The sequence below is a fragment of the Rhinopithecus roxellana genome, chromosome 2, assembly GCF_007565055.1.
Source record: "Rhinopithecus roxellana isolate Shanxi Qingling chromosome 2, ASM756505v1, whole genome shotgun sequence".
NCBI classification, from domain to species: Eukaryota; Metazoa; Chordata; class Mammalia; order Primates; family Cercopithecidae; genus Rhinopithecus; species Rhinopithecus roxellana.
Window position 1 is genome coordinate 130,572,985 of NC_044550.1, and position 14,011 is coordinate 130,586,995.

The following is a 14,011-nucleotide window of genomic DNA, read 5'->3' on the forward strand; positions in this document are numbered from 1 at the left end:
GCTGCTTTGCTTTTGACTATCTTTCTGACCGTTCTTCCTAGTAGCTGTAGATGGTAAATATATTTAGGCCTGTTTCCACTGGCTGAGTAGGAGACATATGCACCTATGATATCTGAATTCTGTTACCCAGATGGGCATGTGTGAAATAGTTACCTTGCTTTACTTTCCCTTGGAATAAATAATTCATGTTATTTTCCTGGTAGAAGCTAGAAAAAGCTCTTTATAGTCAGTGAGAAAAAAATTTTTAGACAAATAATCTTGATTTTAGTACTGACAAAAATGTGTGGTGATTCTTTTTTTTAGTTTTTTTTTGAGACAGAGTTTCACTCTTGTTGCCCAGGCTGGAGTGCAGTGGTGTGATCTCGGCTCACTGCAACTCCGCCTCCTGGCTCAAGTGATTCTCCTGCCTTAGTCTCTTGAGTAGCTGGGGTTACAGGCATGTGCCACCACGCCCAGCTAATTTTATATTTTTAATAGAGACAGGGTTTCTCCATGTCGGTCAGGCTGATCTCAACCTCCCAACCTCAGGTGATCGGCCCGCCTCAGCCTCCCAAAGTGCTGGGATTACAGGCGTGATTCATTTGTTTTTTTAAAAAATTTCCTCTTGGCCATTGCTTTTCACTGTTTTCTTTTTATTGTGGTAAAACACATATAACATTTACTATCTTAACCATTTTTAGGTGTACAGTTCGGTATATATATTCGTAATGTTGTACAGCCGTCACTGCCGTCTACTTCATAAGTTTTTCATCTCTCAAAACGGAACATCTGTCTTCATTAAACTCCCGATCATCCATCCTTTCCTGTAGCCCCTTTCTACTCTCTCTCTGTATAAGTGTAACTGCTCTGGAGACCTCATACAAGTGGAATCCTACAGAATTTGTCTTTTTTTTTGGTGATCTGCTTATTTTTAATGCCTCTGTGCATTTGTATTATATACTTTCAAAGTGATTTCAGAAAACCTTTTCATTTTAGGTTAACTCATTTCTATTGTTTGTGAAATACTGTGTATGATTCTGTTCTGTTTCTGTCTAATTTGTAGAAATATTGTGGGAAGAAAATGAAATAACAATTGAGCATATGTCCTGAAAATAAAAATATAAAAATTCTAAGTTAGCATGCTATTGTAGAATACAACACTATGATAAAAGTAGGAAAAAAAAAGTTTGAATTCTATGTCTGCTGCCTGTGTAAGCTGGGTGATTTTAGATAAGCTTTAACGTGTTTGAGCCTTACTGGCTCACGTTTGAAATGTAATCCCCCGTTACACAGTTCTTGTGGGATCAGACGATGCATGTGAAACACTGTGAAGAAGTAACTGCGATAGATGTGTTCATTAGCCACCTGAACGGGAAGCACATCCCATTGCGATGCCCATCATCCAAAGCTATATGTTATCTTTACTTTTTTTGTTTTTTAGAGACGGAGTCTCGCTCTGTCGCCCAGGCTGGAGTGCAGTGGCGCCATCTCGGCTCACTGCAATTTCTGCCTCCTGGGTTCACGCCATTCTCCTGCCTCAGCCTCCCAAGTAGCTGGGACTACAGGTGCCCACCACCACACCTGGCCAAATTTTTGTATTTTTAGTAGAGACAGGGTTTCACTGTGTTAGCCAGGATGGTCTCGGTCTCCTGACCTCGTGATCCGCCCACCTCAGCCTCCCAAAGTGCTGGGATTATAGGCATGAGACACTGTGCCCGGCCATCTTCAGTTTTTTTGTGAAATGACTCTAAATGCTTGGCAAACATTTGGTGATTATTCATCTGATTTCCACCATCCAGGTCTCAGAGAATATAATTTCTCTCTGAAAGCTTATTGACCCAGGAAACAAGATCTCTTCCAATCTGAGTGCCTCAGGCTTTATTCTTGTCATTTTGTCTTTTGAGCATTTTTAAATGGAATTCATGGAATGTTGGCTCATATTCACATATTAGTAAAGCACGTTGAGACATCTTAAGATTGATTTGTGGTTCTATTTGCCATATTAAATCAAAATAATAACTTAATGGTTTTCACATTAGTCTGTCTCTTGTTTTTATGGAGTAATGCTGAGAGTTCATTATGCTTCTTGTTCTACAGAAGAGCATGTTAAAAGGATTTTTTGGGATCACAGAGGTTATCCATGATTTCATAGGATACACTCTATACTTTGCAGGGATTTCAGGGTATATAGCCGAAGGTGATATTTTATATAAATATGTTTTATGAAAACTTACTGATCATCGCTGTTTCCTGTTAACTCCCCTAAAATATAATTAAACCTTTGGAACTTTTTTATAGCTTTTGTGCTAGACTGATTTTTGTCTCCAATGAGGTTATATAAATGGCAGCTTCTGAGGTTTTCAATGTAGGAAGTCATTTAAAACCTCATGTAGGCCGGGCGCGGTGGCTCACGCCTGTAATCCCAGCACTTTGGGAGGCCGAGGCGGGTGGATCACGAGGTCAGGAAATCGAGACCATCCTGGCTAACATGGTGAAACCCCGTCTCTACTAAAAATGCAAAAAATTAGCCGGGCGTGGCGGCAGGCACCTGTAGTCCCAGCTACTTGGAAGGCTGAGGCAGGAGAATTGCTTGAACCCAGGAGGTGTAGGTTGTGGTAAGCCTAGATGGCACCACTGCACTCCAGCCTGGGTGACAAGAGCAAAATTCTGTCTCAAAATAAAAGAAAAAAAGAAGAAATCAACGCTAATATGGTGAGACAATATATGTGACATTAAAACAGTGATTGGACATTAGAACCGGTATAGAACAGAAAGAAGAGTATGTGTATCTATGTGGATTTATGATGGGTGTAACATATTTGTATTAGTAGGGAAATGAGGGAAATGATGTATTTCTCTGACTTTGGGACAACATCATATCTCTACCTCATATTGCAAACAAGCATAAAATTCTGATTAATTACCTAAATGTGAAAAAATGAAATACTTTCTTCAAAAAATGTAATCTTAGTTTGAGGAAGGCTAACATTATACAGGAAAAACTGTTTTAACTGGAATATAGTTCAATATGTCAAAATCCACCTTCAACAAAATTGAAAGTAAATTGAACTTGGGGAAAGTATTGACAGCGTGTAGATCAAAGGTTACTAGCCTGTGTAAAGAGCAATTATAAATCATTAAGAAAAGACTGTCAACCCGTCGGCACCTTGTTCTCCGACTCCCAGCCTCCAGAACTGTGACGAGTAAGTGCCTGCTGTTTAAAACACCTAGTCTATATGTAGTATTTTGTTATAGCAGCTCAAGCTGATTAGGACCCTAGTAATCAGTAGACTGAGACTAAAACAAAACTAAGAACCTTTTTTACCTATCAAGTTGGCAAACATTAAGAATATGCAGATTTTTGTCAGAGGTGATACAACCTTCTAAGAAGGCAATTTGGGAAAACATAAAGCTTTAGATTATTATGTGTCTGACCTAGGGCGCTTACCCTAGGAAAGTGTGTAATGATATTGGTGCAGTGCTGTTCATCCCATTAGAAAATTAAAAATAACCTTAATAGGTTACCACTAAAAGGGGGATTGAAAAATTAAGATACATTATTTATTTATTGAGACAGGGTCTTGCACTGTTGCCTGGGCCAGAGTGCGACAGTGCGATCTCAGCTCACTGCAACCTCCGCCTCCTGGGTTCACATGATTCTCCTGCCTCAGCCTCCCGAGTAGTTGGGAATACAGGCTCACACCTCCACACCCAGCTAATTTTTTGTATTTTTAGTAGAGATGGGGTTTCACTGTGTTGACCAGACTGGTCTCGAACTCCTGACCTTGTGATCCATCCCACTCGGCCTCCCAAAGTGTCAGGATTAGAGGCCTGAGCCACTGCACCTGGCCAGATACATTTATACAAGAGAGTGTTAGTTAACATTCATAGATTTTTTTTTTCTTGTTTACTTTTTATTAAAAAAATTTTTTTTTAGAGACAGGGTCTTACTCTGTCACCCAGGCTGAATGCAGTTGCACAATCATAGCCCACTGCAGCCTGAACCTCTGGGCGCAAGTGATCCTTCTGCCTCAGCCTTTTGAGTACCTGGGGGACTTTAGGCAGTGCTGCTATACCTGGCTAATTTTTAAATGTTTTATAGATAGGATCTTGCTATGTTGCCCAGGCTGATCTAGAATTCCTGGGCCCAAGCGATCCTCCCACCTTGGCCTCCCAAAGCACTGAGATTACAGGCATGAGCCACCACTTCTGATCAATAGATATTTATATTTGTGACTGGAAAATATATTAACAATGTGTTAAAAAATTCAGTTAAAAAATAATGAAAGATTTTTGCTTCTAGCTAAGATAGAATAACAAGGACAGCATTTATCTTCTTGCCTTGAAATAGTTGAAAATGGATAAAATATATGTAACAGTGGTTTTCAAGTTATTGGGCATCAGGCAAAGAAGAGTAGTTATCACAGGAAAATTAATGTGGAGAGCCCTACAATTTCCTTACATTGCTGCCTGGCCATGGCAAGAGGAAAAACTGAGAGGAAACTGAGGCTGAGCCAGTGGTTTGCTGGGTTGAGGAGGCAGAGCTGGGAGTCCAGAGATGCAAGGTGGCTAGAGCCCGTATGGAAGAATGCCAGGGAAGAGAGCTACAGAGGGAGCTCCGGAGAACTACACAGTACCCTCTTCGTACCCTCTCATGTGTGTAGCTGAGTATTGATGAGCACATGCTCGTGAGGAAATGACCCAGGGCTGCAGGTAGAACCGCTTAAAAGGATTAGAAGGAACAACTGCTGAAACCCACACAGGACCAGGAAGAATTTGTAATCACACAAGTTGGAGAGGAAAACCTCAGCTCTCGTAGAGCAGCAGGTAGAGTACTCAGAAGGGTTTGCCTGCCTAGCCCCAGACTACGTTTCGTTACTCTGACCCCGCCTAATATTAAAAAGAGATTAATTAAATGTTTGCAACAAAAATAATTTATTTCAGTGTTTATAACATGTAGAAGTGAATTGTATGACAATAGCATAAAGGCTGGAAGAGCAGAAATTGACATGTATTTGTGCTGGACAGAATAATGTTCCCCTCTTTTCCCAAAAGATAGTGAGTCCTAATCCCTGGAACCTGTAAATATTACTTTATAAGGAAATGGTTTCATGGTGTGATTAAATTCAGGATCTTGAGATGAGGGGGCTGTCTTGGATGATTTGGGTAGGCACTAAATGCAATCACATGTGTATGAAAAGGGGGCAGAGGGAGATTTTACATACACAGAGAAGGCCATGTGAAGATAGAACAGAAAGATTTGAAGGTGCTGGCCTTGAAAATTGGAGTGATGAAGCTATAAGCCAAGGAATGCGGTAGCCACCAAAGCTGGAAGAGGTAGGAGCAATTCTCCTTTAGAGCCTACTCCAGAGGGAACGTGGTGCTGCCAGTTCCTTAATTTCAGCTCAGTGATACTAATTTTGGACTCTGGTCTCTAAAACTGTGAAAGAATAAATTTTTTTTTGTTTGTTTTAAGCCACACAGTTTGTGGTAATTTGTTACAGCAGCTGCAGGAAACTAATTTATGCTGCATGTGAAATGGCATAATATCATCAAAATAGATTGTGATAAAGGTACATAGTATAAACAATTAAGCAACAACTAAAAGCACAACAAGGAGTTATAGCTAATGAACCAAAAAAGGAGATTAGAATCATAAAAATAGTGAATCCCAAAGAAGCCAGAAATAGGGGAAGAGGCAAATAAAGGAAAGAAAGAGCTTGATGGTTGATTTAAACCTAGTTATGTCAAAAAGGACATTAAATGTAAAAGATATTTTTCAGATTGAATGGAAAAGTAAGACCCAGTATGTGCTGCTGCCTGCAAGAAACATATTCTAAATGTAAAGGCAAAAATAGCCTACAAGTAACAGAACAGAAAGAAGTTCACCGTGCTTGCAAGAATTAGATGCAAGCTAGACTGGTTCTGTTAATATCAGGCAAAGTAGATTTCAGAGCAAAGGCTACTGCCCAGGATGAGATGGTTGTTTCATAATAACGAAGGGGATTCATTCATCAGCCCCGCATAACAAGCTGAAATGTTTATGCACCTGAGATGCATAAACAAGCATAACAAGCTGAGATGTTTATGCACTACAGAGCTAAAATACACTAAGCAAAGCCTGATGACTACGAGTAGACACAGACAAATCCACAGTGATAGAGATTTCAGTAGCCTCTCTCAATGATTTGTAGAACACGTAGCCATAATATCTGGATCTAGAACACTTGAACAGCACCGTCCCCATGCAACCTGATTGGCATTTACAGGACACTCCACCCGGCACCAGCAGAAGAGACACTCTCTCAAGTGCTCACAGAATGTCTGCCAAGATAGAGCAGATGCAGGGCCATAAAACAAGTCTCTAAATTAAACGCATTCAAATTATCCAGAGTATGTTTTCTGACCTCAGTATCATTAAGTTGGAATGTATTATAGGAAGATAACCTGGAAAAGCCTCAGATATGTGGAAAAACTCATTTCTAAGTGACCCATGGGTCAGAAGTGATGTCAAAAGGGAAATTTGAAAGTCTTTTGGATTGACTGATATGAAAACAACAGATTTCTATACTTGTGGGGTGCTGTTATAGTATAGTAAAGGGAGATTTCTAGCATTAAATGCCTGTTTTAGGAAAGAAAGATTTCAAATCAGTGACCCAGCTTCTACCTTGGGAAACTTGAAAATGACAAGCAAATGGAATCCAGAGTTACCAGAAGGGCCAGGTACAGTGGCTCACGCCTGCACTTCTGCCACTTTGGGAGGCCGAGGCAGGCGGATTGTTTGAGACTGGCTGTTCAAGACCAGCCTGGGCAGCATAGGGAGACTCCATATCTACAAAAAACACGGAAAATTAGCCAGGTGTGGTGGCATGTGCCTGTAGTCCCAGCTAACCAGGAGTCTAAGGTGGGAGGATTGCCTGAGCCTGGGAGGTTGAGGCTGCAGTGAACTGTGATTGTGCCACTGCGCTCCACCCTGGGCAACAGAATGAGCCCTTGTCTCAAAAACAAAAACAGTTACTAGAAGAGTGGACATCATAGAGATAAGAGCGGAAGTCAGTAAAATAGAAAACAAATACATAGAAAATCAGTAAAACCAAAAGCTAGTTCATCAAGAACATCAATAAATTCATGAGACTGATAGGAAAAAAAGTGAAGTCACAAATTATCAATATCAGGAATGAGGGAGATGACAGTAGTATAGATTATATAGATATTAAAAGGACTATATGAGGCAGGTGTGGTGGCTCACGCCTGTAATCCCAGCACTTTGGAGGCCGAGGTGGACAGATCACCTGAGGTCAGGAGTTTGAGACCAGCCTGCCCAACATGGTGACACTCCATCTCTACTAAAAATATAAAAATTAGCTGGTCGTGGTGCCGTACGCCTGTAGTCCCAGCTACTCGGGAGGCTGAGGCAGGAGAATTGCTTGAACCTGAGAGGCAGAGGTTGCAGTGAGCTGAGATTGCGCCATTGCACTCCAGCCTGGGTGACAGAGCGAGACTCCATCTCAAAAAATAATAATAATAAAAAGGAGTATATGGGAATATTATGAACAACTTTATGCCAATAAATTTGATAACTTATAGATGAAATAGATACGTTCCTTGGAAGACACACAAACTATTAAAGCTCTCTCAAGAAGAAATAGATAAACTGATTAGCCCTATATCTATTTTATTAAATTTAAATGTAAAAATCAATATTTAGTCACTGGAAAACTTTTAAGTGTGGTTGGAAATGGTATATGAACTTTTTCAACTGAATTTTATGAAGGCTAATCACAGGTAAAGGTTTTCTGATGAAAATTTAGTGTCTGAATTGAGATGTGCTGTAAAAAATGTTGTTGTGTATCTTAATCATTTCTTCACATTAATTACATGTTGAAATAATACTTTGGGTGTATTGGGTTAAATGAAATATTATGAAAATCTTGCCTGTTTTATTTTTACTTTTGATGTGTCAGCTGGGAAATATAAAAGTGTAGCTTACATTCTGTTTCTGTTGACAGTACTGCTTTGGAGCACAGTGTTGGAATGATCTAGCTTTTCAAAGACCTTTCCTCAGTTCGTTATTCAGGGCTGTATTCCACATAGATAAGGTCTGAAATATTGCTAAGTGGCACATTTTGTTTTATGCTTTTGTAAGTTTGTTGATCATTACTGATGTGGACCTTTGGTGCCTCTTAGGCTCATGGCTATCTTCCAACCATTGTTTGCAATTTTTACCTAGAGATAAAGAGACAAGGAGATTTGGTTTCAGAGTAAGTTAGATTGAGATCATGAAAGAGCAATCTCATTTTGATGCTTCAAAAATAGCACATCCCCTGTATTACTGGGATTTGCTATTCTTGGGCTTACTTCAAGAACATCCTTGTGTTACTGGTTTGGATGCTTCCAAATGCTGTGAAGTCAGTTTCATGGACGTGGCTCATCAGTTGAGCTCTCTCTTGGCTTTGTTCGGACAGTTGGAGCATGATGGTCTAAACAGCTTCTTTCAATTAAACATTTACAAATAGTTTACGAATAGTAAACTCCAGGTTTTGTGACTCTTTGATAGTTTATCTAGCACAACAAAAACACAATGTGACCATGATCGTCTGGCATCTTAGGGTGAAATATGGTTATACTTTGGCCCATACTGAAAGCAAAATTAAAAAGGGGCAAGAGAGATATACTGCTGAACTGATTTTCAAGGTTTCAAGAATATCGTAGGTTAAGAGTAAAAGTAAACTTTTGACAGAGAGCAGCGGGTTTTCTGGGATTGAAGTATCTGAAGTTTTCAAACGAAAATTTAAAAAGAAAAAATGAGAATTGCCTTACAAGTACAATCTCTTCTTTTTTAACAAATAAACTTTATTTTGGAATAGTTTTAGATTTATAGAAAAAAATTAGGGTAAGAGTTTTCATATACCCTACATCCAGTTACTCCAGTTATTATGTTAATTTAGTGTGAGACATTTTCATGTTTAATGAATCAATATCGATGTGCTGTTAACTAAAGTGCAGACTTTATTCAGATTTCCTTAATTTCTATGTAATGTCCCTTTTCTGTTCCAGAATTCCATGCAGGACACCGGATACCTCATTACATTTCATTGTCATGTCACCTTAGGCTCCTCTTGACAGTTTCTCTTCTTTTTTGCTTAGAAATTCTCCAGAATTTCAGAAACTTCTGGGCATCGCTATGGAACTTTTTCTGCTGTGCAGTGATGACGCAGAGTCGGATGTCAGAATGGTGGCTGACGAATGCCTCAACAAAGTTATCAAAGTAAGAACCGTGTGGATGGTGTTCTCCTCAGAAATATCATTGTTGTAGGCTAAGAGAAGAAGCCATCGTTGAGTGTTCTTCTGTTTTGAGCCCCTGAGGATGTCTGCACTTTTTTCCTTTCTGGTGTGTGGTTTGGAGGTGCTCTGGTATCTGCCCGCATTGCTTGCCACACCTGCCTGGTCAGAAGGAACTGTGTTGACCCTTGTGCCTGCATGGTGCCTAGGTCAATGAAGGGAACCGATGGTGGCCACTGGATGCTCCTGGGAAAATGTCACTACAGGTACCAGAGAAGCCAGAGCTATGCCCACATTTCTATGAGTCTCAGTTTTCTTAACTATAAAATGGGATCAAAGTTTTTGTGGCATGTGTATGAGTGTGTGTCTGTGTGAGGATTAAATGCACTGATTGCCACTACCGGATCCTCAAAGTGGTAAGAAGTATTCTTATTAATCATGACATCCTTACACTCTTATGCAGCCAGATTGATGGGTGTGGCACTGCTTCTCTTTTTCCATCACATGGATTCCATGCTATCCTTTTGCCCAGGGAATCTTTCCTTTGTGGCTAGCACTTTGTTGTTTGGCTAATCACACTTTCTGTGGTCAGGACGCTGGCTTCTCTGGAGTCTTAGGATTCTAGCTCCCTCTCTTGTCCCTGGAGTGGTCACTGTCATCTCTCTCTGCTTGCAATTCCTGCTTTGCTCGCATCTCACTCATGCGGTGACCCGTATCAGTTTCACCTTGTTCTCTGTGCCTGCTGGTCGTTGGCACCACTTGCCTGTGGATGGCATCCCATAGCGTATTTAGGGCCTGCTTCCAGTTAAGCTTGCTTTTCTACAGGCCTAAATATCCTTCCTTGCTTCTGTTATTCCCACTGGCAGGACCAGGGCCGTCTTTTTTGGATGAGACAGGGTCTCGCTCAGTCACCCAGGCTGGAGTGCAGTGGCTGATCATGGCTCACTGCAGCCTTGAGCTACTGGGCTCAAGCTATCGTCCTGGTTTGGCCTCTTGAGTAGCTGGGACTACAGGCGTGCACCACCATGCCCAGCTAATTTTAAAAATTATTTGTAGGTATGGGATCTCGCCAGGTTGCCCAGGCTGGTCTTGAACACCTGGGCTCAAGTAATCCTCCCTCCTTGGTTTCACAAAGTGCTGGGATCACAGGTGTGAGCCACTGTGCCTGGCCCTTGATGTTTCAGTTCTTGATATTTGGTCCTCAGAGTCAGAAAATCTAAAAAGAGGACTATCCCAGGTTGCCTTGGTTCACGGCAAATGGGACGTTAAGAGGGCAGAGAAAACAATTTGACCAGAAACTCTTCTAATGTTGGCCATTTAACGTGTCAGTATTGTTCTTTTTTAAACCTCCTTCATCTTTTTCTAGGGATTGCTGGACACAGTGGCTTGGTGTGTCTGAGGGCTGTAGGCCATGGCCCTGGGTTGTGGTTTTAGGTCTCAGGTGCTCTTCCTGGTTGTCTCCTTTCTTCTTTCCCATTTCCTCTTCTTTGTTTCCAGCCATTTCTCCCTTCTGCTTAAGTTTGGTGCAGCAGGGTTTGGCTGCTCTCAGATTCCTGCTTCCTCAGATGACACAGTTGCCAGGCCCAGTGGGCTGGCAGTGGGATCAGGATCTGGCTAGGTTTGCTCTCACTGTGGCAGAGGAGGGGCAGGCGTGGGAGAGCACGTGTGACCCCAGGCCAGGTGTAGGGAGCACAGGCATGGTCACTTAGCCTTCAGGTCCTAGACTTTGTCTTCTCATGAGTGTGGCTGTGTGTGTATGGTGAGAACCAGGTTCTACTTAGCCCAAGAAAATGTAGAGAAATGCACTGGGTATCTGACATAGCCTGGCAGCACGCCACCCTCAAGTAGGTTAGTCTCAGGCGGTGAAGCATGTGTGTCCAGCAAGAACTTCATATGTGGCATAAAGTCTCCGTTCTGTGAGGCACTGACAAATCACCACCGTCAGGAGGCCGAAGTAATTTCTGTCTAGGGAGGCAGGGAAGGCTTCCTGGAGACAATAGTCAATAGGTGAAAGGGTAGATTGGAGACCTTCTTAATCATCGCTGCCTCTTGGTTCGAGGGGTGCCAGGAAGCTGTGGAGGCTGAGAGGAGGGGGAACCCATCTTATGCTGCCAGAGAGTGGGACACCCTGAGAGTCAGGTCAAGGGGTTGTACCTTGTTGGGTGGAGAATTAGGGGCTCTTGAAGACTTTTGATGTGGTTGGGGGAGTGTATCATTTAGGAAGAGTGACCTGGTAAGGACGTGGGATAGAGGAGGACAGAGGTGGGAGGGAGTCCAGGTGGGAGTGAGTAGGCCCAGCAGGAGTGCGGGGCCTTGAGCCAGGATGGTGGCAGGGCTGTGAGGAGAGGCAGTCACCTGAGTGTCTGCAGAAGCAGGGGCAAGAGGGAAGAGGCCACGGGCGCGCTGCCATCACCCAGCGACTGGCGTAGATTGTGAGAGCCCATTCCCTGCTCTTAGGAGGGGCCGAGTTTTAGTTTTCTCTTATAAAGTAAGCTTGGTATTTGTTTACAAAACATTTGTAAAGCTAAATCAAGGTTTGATAAGGCTTCTAGTTTTATTTAAGAAGTAATGTTTAAATAAATGTCCAGTTCGCTTTGCTCATTTAAGGACTTTCAGGACAAATTCAACAACAGGATCAGGATTTAAACATTTCTGAGATGTTGTTATCCCTCAGAATTTCCCAGAATGTGATCTGGTTTTGATTTTCAAGCTTGCTGACCCAGTAGGTTAACCCACAAGTTTTACTAAGATACACCTCAGTCCATTTATATCGACTGCCCATACCACGATCAAAGAGATCATCGACTGATGTTTGGCACAGCTTCCTCCCTCTTGGGTGGGCAAGCATTTGGAAGAGAAGGCTCCCATGGGTGAGAGTGGGGCACCAAAGTCTTCCCCGTCCTGTCCCTTAGCTTGAGAAACCCTTTCCTAATGTGGACTTTGTGCCGTTAGCATCGTTACTGGCTTGAAGTTGACCATGTGGACATAATTTCTGGTTTAGCCTCACAAGTGAGCAAGGAGGGTTGAGAGATGTGCTGTGAGGAACATGGGGCCCTAGCTGGCCGTGGGCTCTGGGTCAGGGGGACAGGGGACCATGGGCATACCTGACAGTGAGGAGGGGCCACACCTGCAGAAGGCATGCGGGACTCGGCCTCGAGAGTGTTCTGGGCCAGAGTGCGGGTCTGTGGTTTTCTAAGTATACCCACAGTGCCTGGGACCCTGCAGATGTCCAGGGCACCGTCTGAGCCTGTGTCATCCAACAGAATGTTCTGCTAGTGAAGATTGAAGATTTACTCCAGGGGCTTTAGGATTTATATACAAAAATAAAAATTATATACATATACTTTTATTTTTTTTGAGATAGAGTTTTGCTCTTGTTGCCCAGGCTGGAGTGCAATGGTGTGATTTTGGCTCACCGCAACCTCCGCCTCCCGGGTTCAAGCAATTCTCCTGTTTCAGCCTCTTGAGTAGCTAGGATTACAGGCACCCACCACCACGCCCGACAATTTTTGTATTTTTTAGTAGAGACGGGGTTTTTCCATGTTGGTCAGGCTGGTTTCAAACTCCTAACCTCAGGTGATCTGCCCGCCTCAGCGTTCCAAAGTGCTGGGATTACAGGCATGAGCCACCCCGCCAGCCAGGATTTATTATATTTGAACCATCTCCCATTTTAATTTTGATGTTATGTAGTATTTGATGATAGTGAAAGTTAAATTGTTTTTCTTTCCATTTTTCTGTTTAAGTGAATGACCTGTATCTAGTTTATTCAGTAACTTCCTGCATATATTTGCTTCTTTCTTTCGTAATGAATATGTTCTTAATTTAGTTGCTATTATGTTTTGCTTTGCCCCAAAATTGAAATCTTAGTTTCCTTTTAGCTCATTTTAGAACTGATGATGGGATGTGTCTTCCATAAATAAATCTCTTGTGTTTTGTTGTAGGCTTTGATGGATTCTAATCTTCCAAGGTTACAGCTCGAGCTCTATAAAGAAATTAAAAAGGTGGGCCCTGCTTTTCTTTTTTAAAAATGTCTTAAATTTTAAATTTTTATAGGTATACATATTTTGTAGGTACATGTAAGTGTATATATTTATGAGGTATATGAGATATTTTGATACAGGTATATGATACATAATCACATCATGGAAAGTTGACTATCCATCCCCTCAAGCATTTATCCTTTGTGTTACAAACAATCCAGTTACACTCTTTTACTTATTTTATTTTATTTTATTTTATTTTTGAGATAGAGTCTTGCTTTTTCATCCAGGCTGGAGTGCAGTGGCATGATCTTGGCTCACTGCAGCCTCCGCCTCCCAAGTTCAAGCAAACTTTGGGCTGGTCTTAAACTCCTGACCTCAGGTGATCCACCCACCTCGGCCTCCCAAAGTGCTGGGATTACAGGTGTGAGCCACCGCACCGGGCCTGATTGTACATTTTAAAATAACTAAAATAGGGCACGGTGGCTCATGCCTGTAATCCCAGCATTTTGGGAGGCTGAGGCTGGTGATCACCTGAGATCAGGAGTTCGAGACCAGCCTGGCCAATATGGAGAAACCCTGTCTCTACTAAAAATACAAAAATTAGCTGGTCGTGGTGGCGGGCGCCTGTAATCCCAGCTACTCGGGAGGCTGAGGTGGGAGAATCACTTGAACCTGGGTGGTAGAGGTTGCATTGAGCTGTGATCACGCCACTGCACTCCAGCCTGGGCAACAAAGTGAGACTTCATCTCAAAAAAAAAAAAAAAAAA

The 14,011-nt window shown here is 42.1% G+C and overlaps 1 protein-coding gene across 2 annotated transcripts in view; it reads left to right on the top strand.

The window, feature by feature from the left end:
- The window catches only part of HTT (huntingtin), a 155,816-nt gene that overhangs the window by 9,032 nt on the left and 132,773 nt on the right, over window positions 1-14,011 (top strand). For both annotated transcript variants that reach the window (XM_030920084.1, XM_030920090.1), the window contains exons 3-4: window positions 9,127-9,247; window positions 13,203-13,262. In XM_030920084.1, coding sequence (XP_030775944.1) covers window positions 9,127-9,247; window positions 13,203-13,262 — 181 coding nt within the window. The remainder of the gene's footprint in view (window positions 1-9,126; window positions 9,248-13,202; window positions 13,263-14,011) is intronic.